The sequence below is a fragment of the Crocodylus porosus genome, unplaced genomic scaffold, assembly GCF_001723895.1.
Source record: "Crocodylus porosus isolate Cpor-Errol unplaced genomic scaffold, CroPor_comp1, whole genome shotgun sequence".
NCBI classification, from domain to species: Eukaryota; Metazoa; Chordata; order Crocodylia; family Crocodylidae; genus Crocodylus; species Crocodylus porosus.
The window spans coordinates 32,286,423-32,300,017 of record NW_017728943.1 but is presented as its reverse complement, the minus strand read 5'-3'; the positions used below and the strand labels follow the sequence as shown (position 1 = coordinate 32,300,017).

The 13,595-nt window shown below is 44.5% G+C and overlaps 2 protein-coding genes across 3 annotated transcripts in view; one reads left to right on the top strand and one right to left on the bottom strand.

The window, feature by feature from the left end:
- Positions 1–2,497, bottom strand: part of NDUFAF5 (NADH:ubiquinone oxidoreductase complex assembly factor 5) — a 15,144-nt gene extending 12,647 nt beyond the window's left edge. For both annotated transcript variants that reach the window (XM_019549126.1, XM_019549125.1), the window contains exons 1-2: positions 2,248–2,497; positions 343–383 (exon numbers count right to left, since the gene is read on the bottom strand). In XM_019549126.1, the coding sequence (XP_019404671.1) occupies positions 343–383; positions 2,248–2,475 (269 nt within the window). In that variant the 5' untranslated portion in view covers positions 2,476–2,497. The remainder of the gene's footprint in view (positions 1–342; positions 384–2,247) is intronic.
- Positions 2,498–2,633: 136 nt separating this feature from the next.
- ESF1 (ESF1 nucleolar pre-rRNA processing protein homolog) overlaps positions 2,634–13,595 on the top strand; it is a 76,518-nt gene continuing 65,556 nt past the window's right edge. Inside the window, exons 1-4 of the mRNA XM_019549124.1 lie at positions 2,634–2,691; positions 5,786–6,475; positions 7,852–8,228; positions 12,500–12,613. Coding sequence (XP_019404669.1) covers positions 5,818–6,475; positions 7,852–8,228; positions 12,500–12,613 — 1,149 coding nt within the window. The 5' untranslated portion in view covers positions 2,634–2,691; positions 5,786–5,817. The remainder of the gene's footprint in view (positions 2,692–5,785; positions 6,476–7,851; positions 8,229–12,499; positions 12,614–13,595) is intronic.

Sequence of the window (13,595 nt, the reverse complement as noted above, 5' to 3'; positions counted from 1 at the left end):
TGGGCCCTGCTGCATGCTATTATTTGGCCCACCAGGCCAGATGAGTTTAACACCACTGATTTATACCTGTAGAGAACAAGTATTTCTTATACTATACATGATACAGGATTTTATCTATAGACAGTTTCACTATCTCTCCAGAATACTGAAGTATATCTACCTTCCCCAAATTGCAGCCTTTCCACAGAAGAGGGGAAAAATGTGCAGTAAAATGCCAAAAAGTTAGCTGGGCAACTCAAAGAAGGGGTAAGTATTGCACGTCTAACTCATGCTTTTAACTGAGTACTAATAGCAGAGAATAACCATAAACTCTAGAATACAGTTTTCGTACGATTAACTTACCTGGCTACATCAAACACACGATCTGCTACTCGGCCACCAACCTGGAGAATTAAAGGAGTTTATTTAGCACCTATAAATGGGAATGAACCATCTAAGTTACCCACCTGAGTTCTTCCTGAGAACAGGAAGTTCTCATCTCAGTGGTAGCTATGTACAGGGTTGATTGATTCAGATTCTTGGGCCTGGTCTACACTACACTGGCTAGCTGTACAACTAAAATGCATAGCCTGGCTCATAGTTAAACTTAACTTGTCTTGCACCAGGAAAACCCTTTATTTGTTCCTGGCATGCATTTCCCTCTTTTTTGAGTAACCTAGGCCCCCTGTTTGTGCAGTACTATTGGCAGTGGCCATGTGGACATCAAACACACTTATACCACTATAAGCAGTTCTCCACCTGAAACTATAATTATATGTTCCTTTCAGGAGTGACCTATACAGCAACACTTGAGAAATGACTAAGGCTCACTTTGCTCTTCAAAGCTCAATAAAATCTTAACAGTTGCATCTATTCCTGTTACTGACATCTTTCTGCTGAAAACCAGAGCTACATGGCTCTTGGTTTTATGCCGCAGCATTGCGAGGAGTGTATGTAGCTATGGCACAGGAACAATATTTGGAGTTGCTAAGCTGTTGCAGTGAAAAACCCAAGTGGAAAGGGGAAAGAACTGAGGCAAGAGAACCATGCGATTAAATATTGGGTTTTACCTGAGCCTGTTACAAAGAGCTAAATACATTTATCAGGTGCCTTGCTTTCTCTGCTTTGCCTTTTCTTTTCTAGCAATCCTGGGTATATTTCATGAAAGAAACTGAATGTTGACGTATTTTCAATTTGATAATGGCATTCCTGCTGGTTAAGCTAGAAAGCCATTACTACAGCTTGCAAGGTCTTCTACTAGAAGAACTGAGGATTGACCAGTCACTGATTTATGAATACCACAAAAGCCCTAGCATTATATAGTAGGTATTTAACCTTTCCTTACAGCACCAACCTCCCAGAATTTAGTTTATTCCTTAAAACTTGCTACTCTGTGTAGATTAGAAAGAAACACATGAGCAGTGCATGTACACAAGACAGTTCCCTGCAGCAGGGATCACACTCCCTCTCAGCACTCTGCCACACCTTCAAATTAAGCTGAACAGAAACACCATGAAGTTGTTACATCTTTTCATGCGCTAACTTCATAGCTGACCCGCTCTTTTTTTAGAGCTGGAGAGTCATTTTTATGGTGTGATAATTGCTTTCTACATTGTGGCAGATCTAAATTTATTGCATGATTCGCCAGCCAATTGCGCGACCATTACTTTGCCCATTGTAGTAGGTCTGAATATATTGCAGGATTCACCTATGAACTGTGCAATACATGTAACATGCAGCAGGGGCCTCAGCTGCTTGCCCGGGAGCAAAGACCCAGTATGTGTGCTGCGGGACAGAGAGCATGCGGATTGTGGCAAAAGAAGAACCAGTGCTTCCCCCAGAAACCCCTACCTGACTTTGAGGAGTTTATGGCACTACCAATAAGGTTACAGGGGGGGCAGAGGGGGTCCCCTAGCACCTCCAGTATCACCTAATCACCCACTCATAGAGAGTATGGCTGACCCTCTGACAGCACATCAGCTTGCAGTGAGTTGGCCACATTCTCTTTGGGGAAGGAGCGGGGAATTATGGGATACTGGGGGTCCATCGAGCAGTGGATTACGGGACACTGGGGGACTTAGGGAACCCCTGTGGCCCCACAGCCGATTGGCTGCCAGGGTGTCCCGCGCTGCTGACCCTTCCCCGATTGGTGGAAGCAGGCAAGGTGTGGGGCTCGCGCGTCCCTCAGTCCAACGGCCGCTGGCGGGGGGGCGTGAGGGAGAGGCGCAGAACCCCCAACGGCCGCTCAGCCCCGCACAACGGCCGCACCTCGAACCGCAGGTAGTCGCAGTCGCTCCGCCCGCGCTCGGCCCGCGCCGCCGCCCAGTTCTTCTGCTTCCGCTTCAGCTGCCGGTCGAAGGGGCTCCTCGCCCCGGAGGACGAGGCGGCCGCTGCTGCCGCCTCCCCGGACGGCGCCCACAAGTGGCGGCGCCAGCAGCCCGAGCGGGCCCGCAGGAAGCGCGGGACAGCAGCGCGCGACACTACGCCGGCCACCATGGCAGCACACACAGAGCAGGCCACAGCTCGCTGTCACTCATGCGCCGAAGCCGCTCCCCTAGCTTCGGAGAGGGCGGCCAGAGGGCACTGAGCTGCGCGTTGTGCGCGTGCGGGGGGTGGGAATCGAGCTTGATTCGTTTTGTCCCACTCAGTCCGCCGTAGCGCGCCGGAAGTTGGGGAAGTAGGAGCAGTGACCGCGTGACTCAGATGCTTCAGGTGAGTGGTTCGGGGGGGAAGGCATGCGGACCCCTCGGATCCCCGCGTTCTTTGGGGCCTGCAGCTGTGCTGATGGGGGTGGCGAGAGCTTCCCCAGGCCCGGAGAGCGGGGCCGAGGGAGTGGAGTTACCACTGGCGTTAAACTCGTGTGTGTGTAACTGCTGTTGCAAGCATATTAAAGGGGCGCGTGCGTGTGTGTGTACTTCCGCACTAGCAAATGCACTCACGTGTATAGCTGTTCAGTATTGAAACACTTGTAAGCGCCAGTATGTGTGTGTGTCCATTTCGATGCCTGCATAGAGAGATGTGTATAGCTATATGTCTGTGTACACACGTGTAGATACATATGTATTTGGTGTGAAGGTCAGTCGTTTGTCATGGCTGGCCATTACTCTCGTTTCTTTTTAATTGACAGATTTCTGGTCTCTAAGAAAGCAATATTATTGTTACTATTATTTGCATCTTTAATAACAGTAATAACTATTGGTAATATGCTGTAGGGGGGTGTGAAGAGGGTCCTATTCGATCTGGATTTGGCCCAAAGCAGAGACAGTGATTTGATTCGGATCACTGTCCCTGATTTGATTCTGCCAAATCCTAATCTGAAGATTTGATGCTGATTCAGAAAATCAGCAATTCGGACATAGACACAGTTCTGAATGTTTTTTTTACATACCTCGAGGTACCAGCGCGGCTCATGAATGCTGCAGTGCTGGCGGGGATGGAGCCTCCGACAGAAGTGTGAGGGGCCCAACCACGTGCTGGGCAGTGAACCTGTCTGCGGGGCAGCATGCTGGGGGACTCCCCCGCACCACCTGGCTGGGCGATTGGCTGCAGGGGGACCCTAGGTGGCCCCTGACCCAGGAGGCACCAGTCGCCGAGCTGGGGAGATGTGGGGGGGGCATGCTCCATGGCAGACCCGAAAGCAGACCAGAAGTGCTTCTGGTCCACTGCTCTGTCTCCAACTGAGCACACTGGGGAGCTCCGTGTGCTCCTGTGGGATGCTCCATGCACCCCAGCATCACAGCATTCACAAGCTGCTTGCTACCTAGAGGTATGTAGAAAAAGCATTTAAAGCTGTGTCTGTCTGAATCTTTCTGAATCGATTTGGAGAGTTCAGATTTGATTCAGAGAACTTAAAGGGTCCTCTGATTTGGTTTGGCCACTGAACTGGGCTGAATCTCGGTGGAATTGAATTGGTGACTGAAGCGTCGCATAGCCCTAATATACTGGTAATATGATTGCTAGTTAATATTATTAATAATGACTTTTTGACTCTGGTAGTGCACATAGTTATACCGTTTTTGCTGAAAACCATAGCTGCTTACTTGTTTTTGGTTTGTACTGCTGCCAGGTGTATTGCACTGTGAGGACTTTTGCATGTGTTGAAGCCTGACAGCACCTGAGGTCAAGTACAGTCCCCTGCCCTTCCTTCCAGGAGTCATTTGGTTTCTTGTGTAAGTCCACAGCTTAGTGCTAGCCTATTTGTTTTGTTTCTGTGCAGGCCTTCTGCCCCTGCATCCCACCCAACCACAAAAGTCTCAGGGCAGCTTGCAATTAAAAATAAGTTAAGGCACAATCTTCCTTCCCCCCCCCCCCCCAAAGTATTAAAATAGAATGTTATATGTACCCAAATGCAAGGTGACTTTCAATTTAAGATGACCCCCTGCCCCAATAATTAGATTCTATATCTGGAAAATTATAGAATTTAATTATAAGAAGGTCATCTGAAGTCTGTTCTCCACAGAGCCATGACAGGGAAAGCTAAGGTGAGGAGCTGTACTTCTGGCCCTTCCTCCTTCTCCTGTTCCCTTCACCCCCAGTGCCTGCTTCCCTTGCTGCTTACACCCACTGCTGCTTACCTTTTGCATGTCTCTGGCTCTGGGGCAGCCTGGGATAGTCAGCGCTGGCTGCAGTCCAGTTGAGCAAGACAGGAGTGCTGGGTCAGGACTGGAGTCACAGGTGACAGCAAGTGGGAAGGGGAGGATGCATGGTTTCCCCTGTGCTTTCCCCTTTGTGACACCCCCCCCCGCATGAGCCACCCTGCCCTGGGTCAGGAAGCGACTCAGTTCTAACTTTGGCCTCAAGCCAAAGCTAGGGCTGAGCCTCTACATGCCCCAGGCTGGTACTTGAATTCAAGACTAGCATTTTTTCCCTCTGATGCTGACTGAGGGAAATAGCCTCATCTCAGATTTAGATTAGTATGGTAATACATGATACAACAGCTCTCTAAATGACACCCCAAAACTTGACATTGCTTGCTAAAAGTCTGCCAAAATAAGAATGACTTAAGTAATTTTAAAACTTGAATAAGACCCAAAGTTGGGTATAATTACATTGGGGAATGACCTGCCTTCACCGTGTGAAATGCCTTGGAGAAGCCTATAGAGCAGGATGATATTTGTTCACTTCATGATTCAGTACACATTTTCTTAATGTGCTGGTGAGCACTTTCTTCATCCTCCTTATCATTATGAACCCCCCCCCCCCACACACACACACACACTTTTGCTTTTAAAAGTTTTAAACTCAAAGCTGAACAGCAAAAGTAGAAAATAGGTGTGCACTATTCTCCAGTATCGGTGTTTGGGTTTTCAGGAAAAAAAGGGAAGTAATGCTAGGAGAGATTAGAAACCTATAATTTAACAATATCTCAATTTGATATCTAGTCCATTATCAATAAAAGAAACATTATGCGTGGTGTCAAACTCCATTGTTCCCAGGGTCCCTGGTCCAGCCATTGTCCCATATAATGAACAGTAGGATAGACCATGGTGAGACAGAGGGCATTTTCACCTCTGCTCACCCCAAAATCACTGTGGCAGGGGTTTTTTTGGGTTTTTTTATTAACTTTTTTCTTATGTGTTTTTCCTTATTGTTTGGAATTCAGGTTGTGGTCTTATGAAGTAGGTTTCCTTTGTAGCTTCGCTTTCTGCCAACTGAAAAAATATTAGTGAGAAAATGCTGCACACTGTTTTTCCTTTCTGTTAACTTCTGTATGATTTATCTTTATGGGATATGCATCTTTAACATTTATATACATCACTTTATTATCGAAAAGGTCACACTTAAATTTGTTTTTTTTATATTCTAGGTAGTTCAAGCTTTGATTCAAAAGCATTAAAAATGGCATCCAAGCAAGAACTCATGAAGGATGAGCGCTTTAGCCGCATTACAAAGGACCCTAGATTTTGGGAAATGCCAGATAAAGAGCGTAAAATCAAGATTGACAAACGATTCCGGGCTATGTTTCATGACAAAAGATTCAAGTTAAAATACACTGTTGATAAAAGAGGCCGCCCTGTTAATCACAGCTCTACAGAGAATCTCAAACGCTTTTATGAACTTTCAGATTCTGATTCTGAGCTATCAGACTCTGACAATAAAGTCGTTTCTGGAAAGGAAATGAAGAAAAAGTCAAAATCTAAAGGAAATAGGGACTCTGGGAAGTTGCTTGTCTACAGTGTTCCAAAGGAAGAAAGAAAAATATTTAAACAGGAAACAGACCAAAGATGTCAAGCTATGTCAGAATTCAGTGACATACAGAATAAAGCACAGAAAAGAATCATAAGCTTACGCCCATCCACGTTAAAAAAAGACTGTAAGAAAATCAGCGTAGTAACTGATCCTATGCAGGATAGTAAAGAACCTGCATTACAAGCAGTGAATAAACAAAAAGATATTTCATCTCAAAGCAAAACAAAGACTTCAAAAGCAAAAAGTGCTAAATCAATGATGGTTCCCAAGGCAACGTATTCCATAGAGGAAAAAAATACTGGATCAGGTCAGTGAGTTTAAAGGGAGATGCCTTTCTAAATAAAATGCTGTAAGACTGATCATCTAAATAAGTGACAGATTTTTTCATTCCTTAATAAGATTTGGGTGCAGTTTCATCTTGTTGTGAAAGACTTAATTTTAAATGAGGCCAGTAATACCAGTGTTTCACATAGGTTAAAACATTTGAAAGAGTATGGCAATAAAGTATACCAAATGTCCTTACATTTTCCAAAAAAATTGGGAAGAAGTGTGAGGCCTGATTCTGCAAACACTTCAACACACTTAATCCTAGGTCTCTATGTTTGCAGGATTAAGCTTTGTGAGAGGAATGCTGTTTTAAAAGAAAGCTAACATAGAATGGTATTTCATTGGATTAAAAAGGATTAAAAAGTTGCATAAGAGGGAAAGCATAATTATTAACATAAAGGACAGTGAACTAGATTTTTTTTTCCTAGAGTGTTTTTCATTACTGGCACTATAATGATTGTTGTAATGGTATTTCAGGACTTGACCTTTACAGTATATTTTCCGTCCTATATTTGAATAATTTTTTTCTTATTTAAAAGTTTCTTGATATTGAGACTCATAAAAGAAGTGTTCAAAATGATTTAAGTTTGCCCTCTGAGGTAAGTTGCAGATCTGTCTTAGATAAGAAAGATGTGTTTTATTTGTAGAACGTTGGGGAAAAAACCTTCTGGAATGAAGGCTTATTGTTACTGCAGAGTCTGACAAGGTAGGACAGCTTAGGTATTATACAGAAAATGATATTTATGCAGAGAATAACTGGATTTCTGTTACAAGAAACTTTGTTTTATGTGTTTATGTGATATCATGCATGGAGCGATTGCATCAGGCAGAAGGGGAAATGAATGGGTTAAGTTAGGGGAACAAAGTCTTATCACTAATAATGCTTCTTAATAATGCAAGATAAAATAGTAGCAGTCTTCAAAAGGAGAGATGCATGCTCATTGTTTGAACTAATTTGAAGCAATGGGACTTTAAAACAGCTCAGATATTTCCTTTATGGTTATGGACAGATAGCAATACATTCCTTGCTATTTTAGTACAATGTTCTACAATCCATTTCAGTGCAACTCTCTTGTTCCTTTACAGTATAATATCTTTAGTCAAATGTAATTGATTAGAGTATTGAAATCTGTGTCATTCCCCCCTATAATGGCATTATTGTTTGGTATTCTTTTTGCTCTTTTGCCTGATATATTCTTCTGTTGGGTCATGTATCTATGCAAGGTAGACTGTAAAGTTCATGGGACAGGGAACAAGTTATTCAGTGTGTAAAACTGTGTGCGTGTGTGTAGTTGCATATGTGCACTTTATATAAAATTAAACTTGGTGTGTATTTTTTGCTTATGAAATAAACAGTGCAAAGAAAAGAAAACAAAGTTCTTAAAAGTGAAGTAAGTGTCAATGTTACAGATTCTGAAGATGTTGAAATAGGAGAGGAAGAGGAGTCCAAAGGTGTAGAGGAGATGGGAGAGGAGAAGAAAGAGTTGGAAGATGATGAAATGGGCGAAGTGGAGGAGCTGGAAGATGAGGAAGAAGCAGGAGAGGAAGATTACAGTGATTCGGAAGAAGATGATGAAAGTGACGGTGGGCCTGATCTGGCTAGAGGGAAAGGAAATGTTGAGACTAGTTCTGACGATGAAGAGGAGGATGATTTAACAGAGTTTTTGCCAAAGGAGCCAGAGCTTGAGCATGCCTGGCGGGAGTTGGATAAGGATGCGCCTCGTGGAAATGAGGTAACATTTTGGAACAGACTTTAATAGCATTGTATGTGAACAGGCATAACCATTTTTTATCTGCAGGAAAATTCTTAAACAACTGCACTGGGTTATACAAAGGAGCTCTGTGCCAGTGATTTACAGAACAGCTTTTTGTTTCATAGCAGCCCTTCTCTTTATTAGTAAATCCGTGAAACAATCTCTAAAAAGCACCTTGAGCAAAATTTTCCTAATGCTTTTGTTCCTTCTCATTAAATGGAATGCAGTGATTATGCAGTTATTGACCAAATGAGCAAACGAATAAGTAAGGGTTAATGTTAGAGGTGAACTGATGCATCAGTCCGATACAAAGACAATTTTCTGTTTTGGAAATACAACTCAATGCAGCAATAATTTGTCTGCTAAATGCGCATGGTGTGCACAGCTGCAGTGCAGTACTTGGGCAATGAGGAGCAGATCCTGGCAGCTTGGAAACCTGCAAGCAGCTGGTAAGTGTCATGTGGCGGGAAGGAGGGGGCAGATCAAGGCCCCCGTAGTGAGGGAGGGTGTAGGGCTAGGGCAGGGGCTACCCAGCTGGAGTGGGTGTAGGACCGTGGTGGGGGGACATGGCTGCTCATGCTGGTGCGCACAGCTTGTCTGGTGGCTCCCGCCGCAGCTTTCACCACTTGTCCAGGAGGGCATTGGGGGGTGGGGGGGGGGAATGTGCCCCTGGATCTGCGCAAGGTGGGGCAGGTTGGGCTCTTCTTAGCTGGGCAGATCCAGGATCCTTCTTCCCCCCCCATGCCTATGCGGACAAGTGGTGGGAGCAGCAGTGGGAGCTGCCCTTCCTGTGCACCCTCATGAGCTGCGCCTCTGTCCTGCATCCCAGCCCACTACGCAAGTCACATGTCCCCCTGGGTGACCTGCTTGCAGCTCTGTCCTGCACCCTGCCCTGCCCCGGCTGGTCAGTGCTAGCCCCAGCCCCATTCCCTCTCTCAGTGCAGGGCATAGGTGGAGGGCTACAGGGGAGCATAAGCCCCCCCCCCCCCGAGGTTGACTTCTGCCAGCTTCTGCAGGTGGTTGCTGCTCCCCGCCCTTGCTGCTGATGCAGCGGTGGGCAGTCCCTGCTCGCTGCTGCCACCTGTGCAGACGGCAGTGGCAGGCGGTCCCCATTTGCTGCCAACACTGCTGCTGCCTGCATGTGGTCACCGTGCCCCCCCCTAGCCTCAGGAGGCATGCATTGTTCATGCTGCAGGGGCCTTGATCTGTGTGTTGTGGTTCTCCTCCTGCCCCCAAACACGCACACACCCCTTCCACCATACCAGACTTACCAGCTGGATGCAGCTCTTCAAGCTGAAGAACTGTGTATTGGAAATTGGATCAGTATTGACTGATATGCCTCCTTAAAAATTGGCTATTGGTATCAGCCCCAAAAATCTCTATCAGTGCACCCCTGGCTAATATAATTAGACAAACACTTTGACTGATGATATCTGACTAAACAGTCAGTAGTGATTCAGCCTTGAGCAGGAGATTGGACTAGATAATGTGTTGAGGTCCCTTCCAGCCCTGCTTTCCTAAGATTCTGTGATAATTATTTGTTTAATTTTCTTTCATGTTGTCCTAGCCAAGCCATTAGTAACTGATATCAGGTAAGACTGTCTTATGTGACTGATTTTAGAGTTCTCTTGGGATCTCAAACTACCCCTTAATTTATTTTCAATTAAAGTGACCAGGAGAGGGCATTGCAAGGAAAAGTAGTCTATTTTCTGGCACATTCTAAAATAAATCTTGCATTTAAAAACAGATTATGCAATTGCAGTGTTACAGGTAGCTTTCTGTCTCTCTCTCTTTTTTTTTTTTCCCTTTTAAGTCCGAGTCATGGACATGTTTCCTACCATGCAGCCATTCTTAGTGTTGCCATCCTTTATCACAGCAATTGGCATCAGATGAACCTTACTGCATCAGCTCCATTGAACTGCTTATTTATTATCTAAACTTGTTTGCTTTGACTGCTACTATGTAGAGAACAGATGCGTTTACTGAGCCATCCATTGGAAGGGCTTGTTTCTTTCCACAGTTGCACTACATCAAAAGTAATCTACATGAAGTGCAACTGTATCATGATTTTTATCCACATTACACATGGTAGATGCAGTGTCAGAGCAGGCAACCTGTGCCATGCCCACAGTTACCATGTGTAATGTGGATAAAAATCATGATATAAAATTTGATATATATATTTTTTTATTATTATTTTTAAACTTTTTAGGTCATTTAGGTTTACTTATGTGTTCCTAATTTTCATATGTCTTTGAATTGTTAAAGCAGCTGTTTTAATTTCCTAGTAGTAGAAAATCAGGTTTCTTCTCTTCTGCTAAGATTTTTTATCCGCTAAGAAATTTTTCAGCTTAAAAGAGAATTTTAAATGTAAGTCTAGGGCTTCATGAACGTCTTTTCAGAGAGGGCATAAACTTTTTTTTATACGCAAACCATATTTGCAGCGAGGCCACAATTGTAGTTGACACTGCCTTTTAAAGAGAGGTACACCACTATATCAGTTAGATATTTGATAGACACTGATAAAATGGAAATAACATTGTCGGCTATTGGCTTTTTTGGCTATTGTAACCAATAATGTTTACAGATAGTTATGCTTTCTGGCTGGGGCCCTGGACACCTGGGTTCACTCCCACAAGCCATGGTGACCGTGAGTGTGGAGGGCCCAATCCAGGTGCAGGGGCCTGAGCCATTCTCCATTCCCACCCCATCCCCTCACCTACGGGGCAAGACTGGGCTGGAGTGGAGTACGGTAGCTGGTACAGTGTCCTGGGTGCTGGCACAATATGGACTGTTGGCTGGGGCCAGGGTGGGTACTATAGAAAGTGGCGAGTGCTGCAGAGACATGACTGGAGCTGCCTGGCCTGGCGTGACTCAGCCCTCAGTGCTTGGGGGTCCATGTCCCAGGGGCTGGGGCAGCTGCTTCCCCCTGCTGTGTGCAGCAGGGTCTTCCCCTAGCCTTTTAGCCCAGCTGGTTCCTGCCCTTTCCAGGGCTGGGCCTATTCAGCCTCCGCTGTCAAACACAGGGGTTTGCCATGCCCCTGGCAACAGCAGTACCAGGAGGAGAAACAGGCCCTTCCCCGCACTGGAGTCTGGGACCTGGCTGTGGCGGTGTAATGGCCTGGCTTCTCCAGGCCTGGAATGGTCCTGTGGCCCTTCCCTGGGCAGAGGGAGGAGAGTGGGGAGCCTTGACCAGAGACCACACAGCCCTGGTCAGTGAAGAAGGATCATACCTTCTGCCTTGGCCCTGCTGGGCAGGCTCAGGCCCTGCCTGCAAGCTGGGGTTCAAGGACATGCAGAAGAGCAGGAGCTGAAGGGCTCCACACAGCCAGTTGCAGGCATTGCTAGGCCAGCCCTACCTGCTGCAACTGGCAAGGGACCTGGGCACATCTGTATGTTCCAAAGGTGGGAGGGGCCGCACTTGAATTAAAGTGGTTCCAACAGCCACTGTAATTAAAGTGCAGCAGCATCTCACATGTCAGTGTCCCCATGCTTAAAAATGGCGGGGGGTGGTGGTGCTTGAACTAAAGCTTGTAGAACAAGCTTTAGTTCAAGCGCCCCCACCACCAATTTTAAGCACAGGGACCCTGATACATGAGCCGCACTGCTGGAGCACGCCAAAAAAAGGTGTCTTTATGTCAGTAGTTTAAAATGCCTTGCATTATTACTGAGTATTGGTTATGGACTTGGCAGTGGCCAGTATGGTTAATCTTTGGCTATCAGTATCGGCCAAGGAAGTCTGTTGGTGGACCCTATTTTTAAATGTTGAACTTCCACAACGCAAGAAATCTGAAATATTTTAACCTGGCTATCCCATCAAAATTTGCAGTTGTGAGTCAATGAAATTTAGAAAAATATTTTTTTAGTTATTTTAGAAAGTTTAACTGAAATGTAAAATTGCACATTAGGAAAATAATTCTATAACAGAGGGTAGAGAATAGTATAAACAAAGTAATAAAAGCATATTTCATCATAGCCCTATTTTGTTGAAATATAAAATAAAATGGCCTGTAAAGCTGGATGAATTTTATGAAAGCAAAAGATGAATGTCAACTATGAGATACATTGCTTGTATCACAAATAGTAGAGCCAGTACTGTGGGTGGTTGTATTTGTATGTCTTCCCTTTGCTTTGTCATTCACTTCTGTGTTGCCAAAGAATGATCACTGTACAACTGAGTGTTTTTACTAAGGAATCAACTGCCAACATCCAGTTGCAATTAATATATTTTGCTTTATTTCTCAATGTAGATTACCAGCAGATTAGCAGTTTGCAACATGGACTGGGATAGGATAAAGGCTAAAGACCTACTAGCTCTGTTTAATTCCTTCACACCTAAAGGAGCTGTTATATTTTCTGTAAAGGTAAGGATTGATTTCTAATGGGAATATAAACAAAAATGTATTTTGATGTTTCAAAAGGTTGCTTTTTTCATTTGTTTTCAATAAAAAACATTTTTCTGGCTAGCTCCCCTGTCCTTCCCTCTGCTCTTCAATTGGTTTGTATTAGAACTTATTTCAGTTTGAGTGTTAGTTCTACACATGTCCTTCCATGAGATAATAAGCTGAAGATACTTTTAAAGCATAACACTAAGGGCTTTCTCCTGTCCCCTTAGAGTGGACAAACCTCCATTATCTGATAAGGAGCAGTTCATATACACAAGCAGTGTAATTTTCTCTCATTTGTTTTGGGATTTGTAGCACTGTTGTTACAGCTGTCGAGCACATCCTATACTAATGCTCTATATTCAGTTGCATGTACATTTGCCAAACAGTTTGTTTAGGCAGAATTTTTCAGTTCTTCTGGGTGACTCCTTTTTTTTTTTAATTTCAGAGTTTAGTCATTTCCCAGAATAGTGTTAGGGGACATTATTGCTTTGTCCACATTAAAATCAATTAAATAGAAAGGGGGAATGAGGTACAGCAGGGAACTTTTGCTTATGACAACATAGTTAAAAATGTTATCATAACTTACATGCACAGGAGGCCAAATTGCAGTTGCACAGTCAAACTGTATTTTGGCATTTTCTAAACATGTGGCATTGCAACCTTAGGCTGCGTCCATATGAGCAAGAGTGTGCAGTTTGTGGCACCACAAACCTCTTTGTGGCTTCACAAATCACATGCGGTGAACATTTAAACAGGCCAGCAAAATTTACTACCAGGACTTCCTGGTAGCGGAAAAAAAAAAAAGTGCTGGAGTAAAAAGCAGTGCAATACACACAAAACTAGCATTCACCAGCACAAACAGAAACTAGGATGTCCAGAGCAATGTTCTGGCTGGCAGCCAGGTCTCTGTGCTGCCCCCTGCTGCTCCAGCATGCCTCTAGGGCTGCTTGTACATGCC